This window comes from Colius striatus, chromosome 22 (assembly GCF_028858725.1).
Source record: "Colius striatus isolate bColStr4 chromosome 22, bColStr4.1.hap1, whole genome shotgun sequence".
In the NCBI taxonomy this organism is placed as follows: Eukaryota; Metazoa; Chordata; class Aves; order Coliiformes; family Coliidae; genus Colius; species Colius striatus.
Window position 1 is genome coordinate 4,820,744 of NC_084780.1, and position 14,077 is coordinate 4,834,820.

The window sequence follows — 14,077 nt, forward strand, 5'->3', positions numbered from 1 at the left end:
CAGTGTGGGAGGGAGGGATGGAGGGAGGGATGGAGGGAGGGATGGCTTTCTGAATGGGCCCAGAGGAGAAAGGGAGCTGCAGGAAGGGATGGGAACATTACTCCCTGCCCAAATAGATGGGTCCCAGTGGCTCAGAAGGTGTCTGGGTGCTGCAGACACTGACAATGGGCCCTGCAATAACAACCCCGTTGGTGAATGTGCTGGGGTGTGACTGCAGCAGCCTGAGCCCATTACCAGGCAGGTCCAGGTACTGGGAGACAACTGGGAAGGCCCCCAAGGTGAGTTTTCCAGGCAAGAGCTGGACAAAACCTGTCCCAGCTGCACTGAAGCCCAAGAGCCATCCCAGGCACAGTGAGTGAGCTCCCTGGGGTGGGCTGGCAAAGCCTGTGTGATGGGAGCAGCCAAGGGATGAGGAGGTGGGATGCTGGGGGACAGCAGTGGGCCAGGACCCTGCACAAGCAAAGCAGGAGAGACCAGGAGGGTGCAGAGCTCAGCCTCATCCTGCCCCAGCCCCAGGAGCCTGCACAGCTCCTGCCAGGCCTGGAGTAACAAGGGACAAGGTGAGCTGCCTGTCCACATGCTCCTGGGCTCCAAACTTGGCAGCTGGCAGGAGCCACAAAGGGCATCCTGATACTGCTCCAGCAGTGTCCAGAGCCATGGCCTGCAGATTAACCCCTTCAAACCATGCTGTTGCCTCATCTCACTGGGGCTGAGTGACTCAGCCACAGCCACAGAGGCAGGGCTGGGTGCAGAGAGGTGCCAGGGAGCCATGCCCAGCAGCTCTGCCAGCAGCCAGGGATGGGCTCAGCCCAGCAATCGCCTCTGTCCCTGCCAGGACACTTGAGAGGTTAAAAACTCAAGTGCTTGAAACAAAAGCAGCTGGGAAAAGCCAACTTTCTGGTCTGCCCAGTTCTGGTCTCAGGCCTGCAGAGTGCAGCTGGCCAAATGCAAAGCTCAGGGCTGATAAACCCTGGCCCTTAGTCATAAAACACACAGTCCCAGAGCCCTGGCTCTGGCTGTGTGGGGTGCCAGCCCTACCACAGCCACCCAGCAGTACCAATGGGCTCAGCCTAGCCCTTCCAGGAAGGTGGCATCACCCATCACTGAAGCTGCACCATCACTGGCACCAGGCAAGCCCACTCTAGCCCCTTCCCACCCAACCCCTTCACCCTCCCAAGGCCTGAACCTGCTTCTTTCTTCCAGAGCCAGCACTGGGGAAGGCAGAAAGAGAGCAGAGAGAGGAGGGGGGAGAAAAGCAGCAAAGCAAAAGCACCAAACCCCCCTCATCTCTCTATCTGCAGCCATGCAAGGAATATTGTTCAGAGCAGCACAAAAGCATCCCTGAAAATAGAAGCAGCCAGGGCCAGGCCTGCCAGTGGCTGTGTGAGATAACGTCTACTTGCAAACAGTGTGTCTTTGTGCCGCTGTCACTGTCCCCATTGTTCAGGAGCCTATTGCCTCGGGGATATTGTTCCCTTCTTTTGTCTCAGCCCCAGCTCCTTTTTTTTGTGTGTGACTTTACTTACCATTTCATTCCTCTCCTTTGTGTTGGGGTTCTTTCTTTTGTCTCTCTCTCTTTCCCTTTTCTCTGTGTGATTTGTATTTAGCAATTGTCCCCCCCCCCCCCCTCGTTGGGAACACAATGGACTCAGGGGGCTTTGCTCTGCTCCCTTCATTAGCCTTTCAGGTGGGTTTGTCTGCCCATAGGTAAAGCTGGAGGAGCAGGAGCAGCTCCCAGGGGCACAGGAGGAGGTTGGGGATGGCCTTTGGGGAGAGTGGGCTTCCTTGTGTTCCCCTCTCCCTCTGTGACAAAGGAGAAAGGGGCAAATTGGGTCCTCAACTCGCTGCTGTCCCACTGTCAGCCCAAGAGCTCAGGCTGCCAACAGTTAGAGTGGTGACATGTGCCATGGCTGGGAGGCAGGGGCACAGGGAGGTGCAGGGTGGGAGTCAGGGGCACAGGGAGGTGCAGGGTGGGAGGTAGAGGGACAGGGTGTGAGGCAGGGGCACAGGGAGGTGCAGGGTGGGAGGCAGAGGGACAGGGAGGTGCAGGGGCACAGGGAGGTGCAAGGTGGGAGGCAGAGGGACAGGGTGGGAGTCAGGGGCATAAGGAGGTGCAGAGGCACAGGGAGGTGCAGGGTGGGAGGCAGAGGGACAGAGAGGTGCAGGGGCACAGGGAGGTGCAGGGTGGGAGTCAGGGGCACAGGGAGGTGCAGGGGCACAGGGAGGTGCAGGGTGGGAGGCAGAGGGACAGGGAGGTGCAGGGGCACAGGGAGGTGCAAGGTGGGAGGCAGAGGGACAGGGTGGGAGTCAGGGGCATAAGGAGGTGCAGAGGCACAGGGAGGTGCAGGGTGGGAGGCAGAGGGACAGAGAGGTGCAGGGGCACAGGGAGGTGCAGGGTAGGAGTCAGGGGCATAAGGAGGTGCAGGGGCATAGGGAGGTGCAGGGTGGGAGTTAGGGGCATAGGGAGGTGCAGGGGCACAGGGAGGTGCAAGGTGCTGCCTGCTCTGATGGCCAGAGCTGGGATGGGGACCCAAGCCCTGAGCCACACCAGCTCCCAGCCCAGCCAGGCAGCCCCAGCCTTGGTGGTTCCCAGTCAACCACAGCCTTGGCTCTCTCCCTTCACTTTTAGGAGCCAGTGGACAGGCAAGGAGAGTGTTCACTGTCAGGAAACACCAAAGGGGCCTCACAGCAACGTCCCCACTGCCCAAAGCCCTCCTCAGTGCCTCCCCTGTCCTGCACAGTGAATGGGAGCCCTTTGGAGGGACCAAAGAGGGACCTTTGGGCTGCAAGGTGGCCACACAAACCCTCGCTGCCAGCCACCAATGCCCTGGGCTGCTGCAGCCCACTGGCAAAGCAGGGAGGGGATTATTCACCCCTCTGCTGCAACACAGCCCCCAGCAGCCTCTGGGGACCACAGGCATGCAAAGAGCAGCTGAGGGTTTGATCTTTGGGGATGGCTGTGGCCAGGAGACAGTGGGAGGAGAGCAGAGGTGTCCAGGAAGCAGCTCAAAGGTCCCTGGGGTGTCCCAGCTCCTGACGGGGACCTCTCATACCCCATCCCCTCCTGCTTCCTCCCCCATCCCACCCTCCCACGGAGCATTTGGGGGTGTCTACAAGTGACCAGGATGGACACAGCCACTGGAGCTGTTTCTAAGCCCTGGAGGAAGAGGAGGAGGCTCCAGCAGGAACCCTTGAGGGAGCTGTGTGACGGCAGGAGCTGACGAGTGGCCATCCCCAGAGACAACAAAGGCCAGCTGTTCCCTGGAGCCTCCCTTGAGCCAACGGGCACCATCCCTTCCCTCCCTCCCCCTGCTGAAACCCTGAGGACCAAAGCCTGCTACAAGCCACCTCCTTCTCCTCTCCTCATGGAGGAGAGGCCCTGGGGACCCCCAGACTCACCCCAGCAGCGAGGGAAGGGGACGGGGACCAGAGTCCTCGGGGATGGGGTGAGCCCCAGAACACAGCAAGCCCCGGGGCCACGGGCCAGGGCTGCAGGGGGGGTGTGCCTGGGAATAAAGGGAGCAGACTGTGGCCTATTGTTTCATTGTTATGGCTTCAAAGGACAATGGGGCATTGTTGTCTCTGGGGATGCCATTGTTTGCTTTCGCTGCAGATCCCAGCCACGCACTGGATGGAGGTTTCCCGAGGGCCAGGCAGGCTCTGTGTGTGGGACACTAAATAACGAGGCAGGCATGTTCCTTTCCCCACCCCCTCCCCACCACCCTTCCTAAAAAGGCAGGGCACACTGCAGCCTGCCTGTGCCCACACGGGCCAGGGCACAGCCCGGCACAGCACGGGCACAGGGGCCAGCACCACCCTGAGCAGGGAGCGCACAGAGACACCCTCACACCCCCCATGGACATGGGGTGAGAGCAGGGGGGGGCTTCACAAGACAGAGGCCACTCTCTCCATCCCTGCAGGCTCCAGCAAACCTGTGCCAGGGAGAAGGGAATAAACCCACTTGGCATTTGTGGTGGGAGCCGAGGTCCCACGTGCTGCCAGGAGCCATCCACCTCTGCAGCACAGCAGGACGGAGCTGCAGCTTTGGCTTTGCTGCCTTCTCTCATCACACAGCATCCCCTAAAGAGTGACAGAGCCCCAGCACACAGGGCAAAGGCTGGTTGCTGTTGTCCTCTGCAAAGCCTGACTCCAACCATCAGGACTGAGGTGCCACCACAGCACCATCAGCAAGCACTCGGTATCACCCCAGGGCTTGGAGAAAGGAACCACGCAGCCCTGGATCCTCCCTCCCCTGTTTGGGCAGCACCCCAGGCTCAGGGTTGATTTGCCTAACTCCTTCCTATGTAAAAATAAATCTGGGTGCTATGCAAAAGCTGGAGGAGGGGGAAGGAGCAGGGATCAGGCTGCAGCCCACAGCTGAGCCCTCGGAGCCTGCTGCTGCCCCAGCGCATCAGGCGCTGCTGGAGGTGGGCTGGGAAAGAGATCCCCTGACCCCAGAGACAGCCCTGCAGCAGGAGGCTGCTCACAACAGCTGGGGAAGGGGGTAACTCAGCCAGGGGGTAACTCAGCCAGGGGATAACTCACTCTCAGTCAGGCAGTAACTCAGCCAGGGAGCCCAGGCTGAGCCCAGGGAGGGAGCCAGGGCCAGGCAAAGCTCAGCTGGGGAAGGGGATACCCACCCTGCAGGAACTCCATCAGCCTGGGAGAGCTTTGTTACTGTGTCCCATCACCACACAGGCAGCTGGGCTCGGGTCCAGAGGAGTCCCCCTCCTCCCCAGGGCTGGGACCACCCTCCCAGATAGCCCCCAGAATGCTCCCAGGCGAGGCTGGCTTGCACTGCCTGCCCCTCCCCACACTGCAGCCCTTTTGCCAGAGGGCTGAGAGGCTGCACGAGGTCTGGGCTCGGATCAGCTGCTGCTGAGCATCTTTCCCCACTGCCCAAATGCCCCTTGGTGCTGCCTGAGCACCAGCTGACCCCCCTGGCCTTGTCACTTCGTGGAGGGGGATAAGGCCAGGCCATTGGTAACCCCAGGCCAAGCTCAGCTGCACAAGAACAAATCAGAGGGTTGGGGTTTCTCACATGGAACCAACTGCAGTTAATAAAGGTCTGAAACTTCACCTGGGCTTGGCTTGTTTGAATCCTGGGAATTCCCACTGCTGCTAAGGGGGTGGTGAGGCTGGACCTGGCCTCTCCCCTGCCTCCAAGATTGATGTCTGGGAAAAGCGCGGAGGGCTTGGGGTGGGGATCAATAGAAGCTGTGTGGGAAAAGCAGGTGAGGGGAGATAAGAGATGCTGGCTGGTGGCACTGCTGCCTCTAACAGAGCCCTCTGCTCCCCTGGGCCTGGGGGATGTCTCCTTCCTTGGGAAGCCCACTGCAGAGGCCCAGCATGGTGGGTACCATGAGCACCCATCCCCTAGGGACTGCACCCCAGGGCTCTGGGAGCTCTGACACTGCTGTGGCTGCTGCTTCCACGGTCCCTGGGGCTCCTGGGGACTCACTCTCATCCTCTCAGCCCTGGGGACAGTGAGCAGCCCCCACTGAGAGCAGACTGATCCCAGGCTGGGTGCTCACAGCTCAGCTTGTCTGCAACGTGCCAACCCGAGCCCAGGTGCTGGCACAGAGCCTGGCCTGCTCCAGGGGCTCTTTCATGCTCCTGGCAAGAGTTACACAACTGTGCTCACACACACACACATGTTCTTTCCCCCTTCAATGGTGCAATTTCCTCTCAGCTAGAGGCTCCCACCACAGCCCCCCTTTTCCCTCTCCCCACAGCCTCGTGCGTGTCTCGTGCGCCCATGTCGGAGCCCACCTTGGGCTCTGATACTATCTCACTTCCTCCATATGAATATTAGCTGTGGTGTTGATCTGTGATCAAGGGGTGGGCTCCAAAGCTCTGTACCTCAGGGAGGAGGCAGGGGTGCAGCAGGCTCTGCTGTGCCCCAGCTGAGAACAAAGGTCGAGAGCGAGCGGGCGGATGCCGGTAACTCACAGCCCATCTCATCCCGTCCCCCCAACACACCTGCACCAGGCCCTGAGAGCAGTGAGGAGGGGCAGAGAGCAGCTCTGCAGGTGCCACTGGCATCACCCAGGGGCAGGGCACGTTGGGTATCGCTGTGCCAGGGGGACTCTGGGCTCTGGGGCTCGGGGTAAGGCGGCTGCTCCAACCTCCTCTCTCTTTCACAGCATCTTCAGCTGCAAAACACAAGCGAGGTCAGGCAAGCCTTTAAATCCCTCCCCAGCTGGATGTGGCCTGCTTCTAGCTCAGTCTACCAGGTGATAAACCAGCACCTGAACAGCCTCTCTGACTCTTGAACCACCCCTCAGCAGGGAGCTCTCAGGGAAGGAGAGAAGCAGCCCAGCAGAGCTTCGTCCCTGCAGCAGCTTGCCTGGCAGCACCAGAGGCACAGAGGCAGCAGGTTGGTGCACAGCACTGCTCCACTCAGCTGAGGACATCACCCCACTCCATCAGCCACCATCCCTCCCTCAGGGGACTATTAGATATTGCTCCTATTTCACAGACAGGAGGATGAAGAATAGCAGATAAAAGACACAATTCTGAGAGGCAGCTGCTAGAAGCAGGGCAGGAGCCACAGGAAGGCTCAAGCCTGCTTTTGAAGCTCTGGCTCCTGCAAAGCTGATCTCCCAGGGCTTTCCTGCTAACACAGGCAAAGCTGGGGCTCAGGAATACTCATGTGTGAAGGAAACAAACTGCTCTAACCTGAAGGGAGCTCCTTGTGTCTGTAGCCTAAACCCTGCAGTTAGCTGCCAGGCTGCCCCAGGGAGCAGAGCTGGAAACAGCCATCCCTGCCTCTGCTGCAAACTGGTATCACTGTGGGAGAAAGCCAGAAAACCACTCTCCATCGTGCCTGTGTGCTGGGTGGGAACGTGGCCCAGAGACAAGTGCAGGCAAATTGGGCTTCAACAGTGCTGCTGAAAGCATGGAGAGGAGAGAGACCTACAGGAATGGGGTGATGGCGTTTGCCAGGACACCTTGGGCTGAACAACATCCAGGTTTCTTGAGGAACTGGGGAACAACTCCTCCCTTCCTCCAGACCCAGGTTACCCCTGGCAAGAAAAAGCAAGGAGATGGCCCAAGCTGAGAGGAGCAAGTCGGGCTCCCAGGGTGAAGGGGCCCTGTGGTATGTGAGGCAGCCTTGCAGGGGGAGTGGTGCTGCTGTTAATGTGGCAGAGTTTCCCTGCTGAGGGCAGGCACAATGCCCATGACTCATTTTTCCAAGAGATGTTACAAACAATGGGAATGATGCCCCTTGGTGGGTCTGAATGGGAAAAGGCACGGTGGGGGGGCAGCCATGCTGGGCACCTTGTGTGTGGGCTGCCAACCCGGGGCACTGCCAGCCAGCAAAACCTGCTGCAGCCAGTTTGTTGGCATTGTGTGTGTGTGTGAGGGCAGCAGAAGCCTTCTGCAAGGGCTTGGAGGGAAAGCAGGGCAAAATGGCTACCCAGTAAATGCTCCTGAGGTGGGTACCAACCAAAGAGGGGATGAGTTTTAGTGCTCAGGGTGAAATAAAGGGGCTAAACCAGTCCCAAACAGCCCCATTCCCATGTGGGACTGGAACAAGAGGCAGGGAGTTTAGAACCAAACAGCCCCATTCCCATGTGGGACTGCAATAAGAGGCAGGGAATTATTTAGGAAAGCACTGCAGGGCTTTAAAGCTGCTCCCCCCCTCCCCACTCCCCAGCTCCTGCCTCTGCCCTCCACACAAGCTTTCCATAGCAGATGCTGCCCTAAGGGGACAGCTTCTAAGCCCTTGGAGTCCTTGACCTTCCACTGCTGTGGGTTTGATACTCTTATTTTTAGGCACACAATCCTTGAAACATCCCAGCACTTGAAACAAGTCCCCCAGATAGTGTGCACCAAAGCACAAGGTGGTGAGGCTTTGGGAGAAGGGAGCTCTGGGGAATGGAGGATGGTGGCAGAGCACGAGGGAGGGAAAGGTGCTTTGCCCCTCATCCAGCCCCTGTACACATCCCATCTCCCCCTGTACTTGTTTTACAGAGACTCAGGAGGCCACAGACCTTAAAGATGGTAAATGCTGAATGCAGTAAGCTCAGCAAGCAGCCAGGGCCATGCAAGGTGTCTCAGGATGGAGCCCACCACATCCCACCACAGCAGAGAGCCAGGATGCCTTTGAAGAGGCAGGAAGGGCAGGAGCCTGCAGCAGCTGGCAGTTGCCCCTGAGGTTTAGGTTATAGCATATATAAAATCCATGTAACAAATCATTGCATCCCACCAAAGAACCACAGAGGAACTGTTCCCCTCTGGGAAGGCAGGAGCACTGTGCTCTCCCTGCTCAAGCACAGAGAGTCTCATCCCTCCACAGGACTGGGCAGGTAATTCTCAGTGCTGAAGGGAGGACAAATGCAGAGGAATGGGCCAAATATTCACTCAAAGCACCCTCCAGTGCTGCTAAATGTGCTGACACTTTTAAGAAGAACTCAGATGCTGCAGAGGCAGAGTGGGACCTGAGTGGGCTCCCACCTGCCTGCCCCAACCAACACACCAGCCTCAAACCCACACACGCCAGGGCAGAGCTCAGTCTGGCCTCACCTGTGCTCTCAGGGCAGAAGCAGCTCTGGACCACTCACTTTTTAAGGAAGAGAGCTCTACTTGTACAAAACAGACAGTTTTGGGTTGGGACAGAGGTCAGTGCTAGTCCTGAAAGTTCCACAAGGGAACTTTCTCTAGCAAACCTCACCAGAGCTGCTTTGCTTCCTAGAGCTGTATGAACACTGCAGTGTGGCACCAGCACCCCACTGCAATAACCCAGCACCTTGGGGCACTCCTAAGAATGCCACCACCTCGAGGCATCTTCAAAAGGAGCTTCTAACACACACCTCCCCTTCCCCACCTGCTCCCCCACCCCCTTGTCCCCACCCTGGAGGGAAAAGAACTTGCAAGTCAGGGAAAAGTCCGGTTTGCAAAAGCCAAACACCCAGGAGGCTTCAAGGCAGTAGCAAAGCCAAGCAACAGGAGTCTGCTGAACACAGAGCCCAATTGTAAAGTGTTCACTCTACCTTGCTCCTCCTCACTGCCTCTTGCTCAGCCAAAACCAGAACCTTCTACTCCTCATCCCCTTCTTGGAGCAGGAGAGCCCGGGCTGTGGAGGAGCCAGGGGAGGTGTTGCTGCCCAGATCCACGCACCCTGTGCGGCTGCAGCACCATTTGGGAGCAGCTCAGTTTGCTTGTTTCCAGCTTGTTCGGGAGCCAATAAAGCCGCTGGACTGCCGGGGAAAGTCTCTGTCCGTGGCGAGGCTGTGCCGGAGGGGCAGGGGGAGGTGGCCTGGCCCGCAGCACCCCCTCCTGTCTACAGCCCTCTGGTGCAGGCAGCTGCAGGCGGCCGCTGCACAGGAGCCGTTACCTTCCGGCTGCCGCAGCCTGGAAAAGCTCAGCAAGGATTCAGGGTTAAAAACAACCCACCCTCAGCGAGCATTTAGATGAGTCAGCCCTGTGGTTTTCACGAGGACAGACAAGTGCTTCTTGGGAAGGCAGTTTGGGCAAAGCCAGGATTGGTTTTGTGCCCCCGTCTCTGCGCTGGCTGTGCCTAGAAACCGCTCTGGGCCCGAACAATGGGGCTGTGTTTCCTCCTGGCCATCCCCACAGGCCTGGCCTCTCCTGCTGCAGCCTCTCTGCAGTTTTCACAGCTTCCTGCTGGGGAGCTTCTCATTTTCTTCTGTGACTCCCCCACGCTCGGAATTAGGACCTATTTTGGTCCCTTATCATGAGATGCTTCAGAGCTGATTAGCCCCGACTTCCTTCCTCCCATCACCAAGCTACTCCAATATTGACGTTTGTTTGCCCTAATTCGATAAGATCACAGAGCAGAGGAGCTTTAGGAGGCATTACCCATGTTTTGAAGGGCACCATTTGGAGCTGGCAGCAGCCCTGCTGATAAGAACAAGCTCTTTCTCCTAAGGCCCAACTCCTCCAGCCACACGCAGAGCAGAAGAGGGACAGACCCCCAGAGGCTCCAGGTGAGTTTGATTTCAGTGGCTCCTGGATAAGACTGGAGCCAAGCAATGTGATGCAACACATCCCATCAAAGCAGCTTTTTCTGAACACACAGTATCAGTCAAGAGTTAAAGGTTGGGAAGAGAAATGGTCACTTGAAAGCGAGTTCAACGTTATTTTGCAGAGCGTGGGTTTTTACAGCAGCTCGAGGCCACCAGGTCTGCAACAACAAAGGGACACAGGCAGGTAAATCTGACAGCACTGCACTACAAATACCTCCTGACTGACAGGATTCATCTCTGCCTTCCCTGAAAGCCTCAGTGAGCATGGCAGGAGGAAATGGAGAGCAGGGAGAAAACAGACAGCAGATGAAGGTCACTTAAAACAGTTTCATTCCCGACATGGCAACCTCTGGTGACAACTTCTGTCACTAAATGACACTGGGAGGTCCTTTCTGTTCACAGAATCACAGAAGGGTGGGGGTTGGAAGGGACTTTTAGAGATCAGTTAGTCCAACCCTTCTGCCAGAGCAGGATCACCTACATCAGCTCACACAGGAGCTCACACAGGTGGGTTTGGAATCACCTTCATGGCCCTGTGCTGAGCTCTGTCCAGCAGCTCCCTGTCCTTGAACTGAGGGGCCCAGAACTGGACACAATAACCTAAAGATAAAAGCTACCTTACAGACATGCCCACTAGTGGTCTGTAAATGCTGGGTTGCTGTGCCACAGCCCCACAACCCTCACTAGCAGCACACAAGCTCAAGGACCACACGTCGCTGCAGCAGCTCGAGGGAGCCCATCACACCCCATAACACAGACACAACGCTCCAGAACACTCAGGTTATCTGTTAAAGACAACACACAGCCAGAGTGAAAACCACTTAGGATATGTTTGTCCCCCTTCTCTGCTCCCAGGAGGGCAGGAGACTGAACACAAGCAGCTTTAGGTTTTAGAGTTGATGTGAAAAAGGTTTATTTGTGGAATACGTGGTGCATTGTTTCAGACTACAAAAGGAACCCCTACTTGCACAAAACCCCCACACAGTGCCCAGCTCAGACACAACTGCCCCATCCACTAGCTGGTCCTGCTCCCACCTGCACTCCATTCACTCCCAAGTTGCCACTGCTCTTTACAACAACAAGCCCTAGTTAGAAACACTTTGCAGAAGGGTGATATTGTCCCCTTTTAACATGATCCGACCTGCAACACAGAGAAAGAGGAGACAGGGGATTAGACAGATGCCAGACTCCCAGCAGGATCTCCTGCTCTCCAGAAGCTTTTCACAACAGTAAAGATGCTCTGAGGAATGCCCCACACCACAACTGCCCAGGATTTATCAGTGACACAGCTGCTGGTCCTGTGGGACTCACACTCCAACACATCACACAGCAGCTCTGTCCCCACTCAGAGCCCCAACACAGCACAGGCTGCAGATCATCCTCAGCAGCAGGCAGCAAACACTAAAATGCCACCACTTGGGTGGTATTTTAGCACCAGCAGGCTCAGCAAACAGCAGGAAAGCACACCTGGTCAGTGTTTGCTCAAGTGTACTTCAGACAGAGCTCTCCACATGTTCCCAGCACCCCCTGGACACAGACACACCGACCTACCCAGCTGCTTCCTTGATTTAGTTTTGGAGTGAATCTCCTCTGCATCATCCAGCACCAAGTTCATGTATTCATCAAAGCCCTACAAAGCAGCAACAAGAGCAGTCAGTGTTATCCCACTCAGGTGAAATGAGTTATCCTCCCAGTTTAAACTTCAACAACGACACAGGTTCTGACAAGGGCTGGAGAGGAATGGAGGGGACAGAGGGACCCTCAGCAAGTTCCGTGCTGGCACCAAACTGGGAGCACTGGCTGATTCACCAGAGACTGTGCTGCCATTCAGTGAGAGATGGACAGGGAGGAACCTGCTGAGGTTCAACAAGGGCAAGGGCAGAGTCCTGCAGCTGGGGAGGAACAACCCCCTGCACCAGCACAGGCTGGGGGTGACCTGCTGGAGAGCAGCTCCAGGAGACAGACCTGGCAGTGCTGGCTGAGAATAAACTGCCCATGAGCAGCAACGTGGCCTCGTGGGCAAGGCCAATGGCAGCCTGGGGGCAGCAAGAGAGTGTGGGCACAGGGCCAGGGAGGTTCTGCTCCCCCTCTGCTCTGCCATAGCTGCTGAGGCCTCAGCTGGAGTCCTGGGGCCAGTTCTGGGCTCCCCAGCTGCAGAGGGACAGGGAACTGCTGGAGAGAGGCCAGTGCAGGGCCACCAAGATGCTGAGGGGATGGAGCATCTTCCTTGTGAGGAAAGGCTGTGGGACCTGGGGCTGTTCAGCCTGAAGGCTGAGGGGGGAGCTCATTAACAGTTACAAATAACTGGTGGGTGTCAGGAGGATGGGGCCACACTTGTTTCTGTAGTGCCCAATGACAGGACAAGGGGTGATGGACATCAGCTGGAACGCAGATAGTTCCACTGGCACAGGAGGAGCAAGTCCTTTGTTGCTGAGGTGAGGGAGCCCTGGCCCAGGCTGCCCAGGGAGGGTGTGGAGGCTCCTTTGGAGGTTTCCAAACCTACCTGGACACGTTCCTGTGTGACCTGATCTAGGTGGGACCTGCTTTGGCAGGGCTGAACTGGATGATCTCTAAACTTCTCTTCCACCCCCCACCACTCTATGAAGTATTTCCATCTCCCCCCTACTAGTTTTTCTTGTGAGGAAGAAATAGTTTGATGAATCCAAATGGATAAAAACATCCCCACAAGAGACACAGAACCAGGAGCCATCACACTCACAATGATGCAGCCTTCTATCCGCATGTTCACCTGCTCATAAAGCCACACCTGAATCCTGGATCTCTGCAAAATGATAGAGGAGGAGGGAAAACAAACATAAACACTGCAAGCAATTTTGATCTCTCCCATGCTGCTGAGGGCTATGTAACACTCAAAGCAGTGGCTCTCACAGGTGGCTTTAGTTATGCCCTCAGGTATTTTTAAGGTGTTATACTGTGGTGTAAATACTGGGTGTGTTCACACATAACAGCAGAGATTTAAATCCATGACAGAAAACACCTCTGCACACCCAACTGCAAGACTGAATGTCTATTACAGATGTAATTCCTTACTGGGAGATTGAAACAATGTGGGAACTGGGGCTGTTCAGCCTGGAGAAGGCTGAGGGGGGACCTCAGCAACAGCTGTAAGTACCCAACAAGATGGTGAGGGGATGGAGCATCTTCCTGCTGAGGAAAAGCTGTGGGACCTGGGGCTGTTCAGTCTGGAGAAGAGAAGACTGAGGGGGGAGCTCATTAACAGTTACAAATAACTGGTGGGTGTCAGCAGGATGGGGTAGCACTTTTTTACTGTAGTGTCCAGTGCCAGGACAAGGGGTGGTGGACATCAGCTGGAACACAAGAAATGCCACTTAAACACAAGGAGAAAGCCCTTTGGTGCTGAGGGGAGGGAGCCCTGGCCCAGGCTGCCCAGGGAGGATGTGCAGGCTCCTGCTCAGGAGGTTTCCAACCCCACCTGGACACGTTCCTGTGCCCCCTGAGCCAGGGGAACATGCTTTAGCAGGGGGTTGGGCTGGATGAGCGCTGCAGGGCCCTTCCCACCCTGTGATTCAATTAGTCTCAGCTCCCGGCTCTGAACGCCAACAAACGCTTCACTTCAACAAAAACCACCTGAGGAGCTCAGAACCACCGATCCCTTCTGCAACCCGGTCCCCTACCCCTACCTAACAGCACCACCTCAGCCCCATCCCACCCTCCGTACTCACGTTCTGCAGGTAACGGAAGATGAGGTTCTGGAGCGGAGCGTTAAGGACATACACACACACAGCGCGGGAACAGGCCCTCAGCGACGCGGGGGACCCTCGGGGACGCTTCACAAGTCAACAAAGCAGTTTATCCTCACTCCCTCTCCTCCCCACCACCTCCCCCGTCTCGGTAAGGATACGATGGGCTGCACCATCACCTTCTGCACCTTCTGGCCCTGCCCGCGGTACGCCATGGCTGCACGCGCTCCCGCCTCCTCCCCCGCCGCCGGAAGCCGCTTAAGCGGCTTCCGGTGGCGGGGGAGGAGGCGGGAACGCGCAGTGGCTTGTGGGATAATGGCGGATGTGTCTCCATGGCAACGCCCCCCCCCATAACCCCAA

General features: G+C 57.0%; 2 protein-coding genes across 2 annotated transcripts in view; both read right to left on the minus strand.

Annotated features, from left to right (window-relative positions):
* The window catches only part of SOX13 (SRY-box transcription factor 13), a 39,387-nt gene extending 30,297 nt beyond the window's left edge, over positions 1-9,090 (minus strand). The window contains exon 1 of the mRNA XM_062013484.1: positions 9,000-9,090. The gene's annotated coding sequence lies outside the window, so the exon portion shown is untranslated. The remainder of the gene's footprint in view (positions 1-8,999) is intronic.
* Positions 9,091-10,883: 1,793 nt separating this feature from the next.
* SNRPE (small nuclear ribonucleoprotein polypeptide E) lies at positions 10,884-13,984 on the minus strand. Its single transcript, XM_010209243.2, has 5 exons — positions 13,879-13,984; positions 13,700-13,726; positions 12,715-12,777; positions 11,547-11,625; positions 10,884-11,136 (listed from the first exon to the last, which is right to left on the minus strand). The coding sequence occupies exons 1-5, from the start codon at positions 13,930-13,932 to the stop codon at positions 11,081-11,083; spliced, it is 279 nt and encodes a 92-aa protein (XP_010207545.1). The 5' UTR covers positions 13,933-13,984; the 3' UTR covers positions 10,884-11,080.
* Between the last annotated feature and the right edge of the window lie 93 nt (positions 13,985-14,077).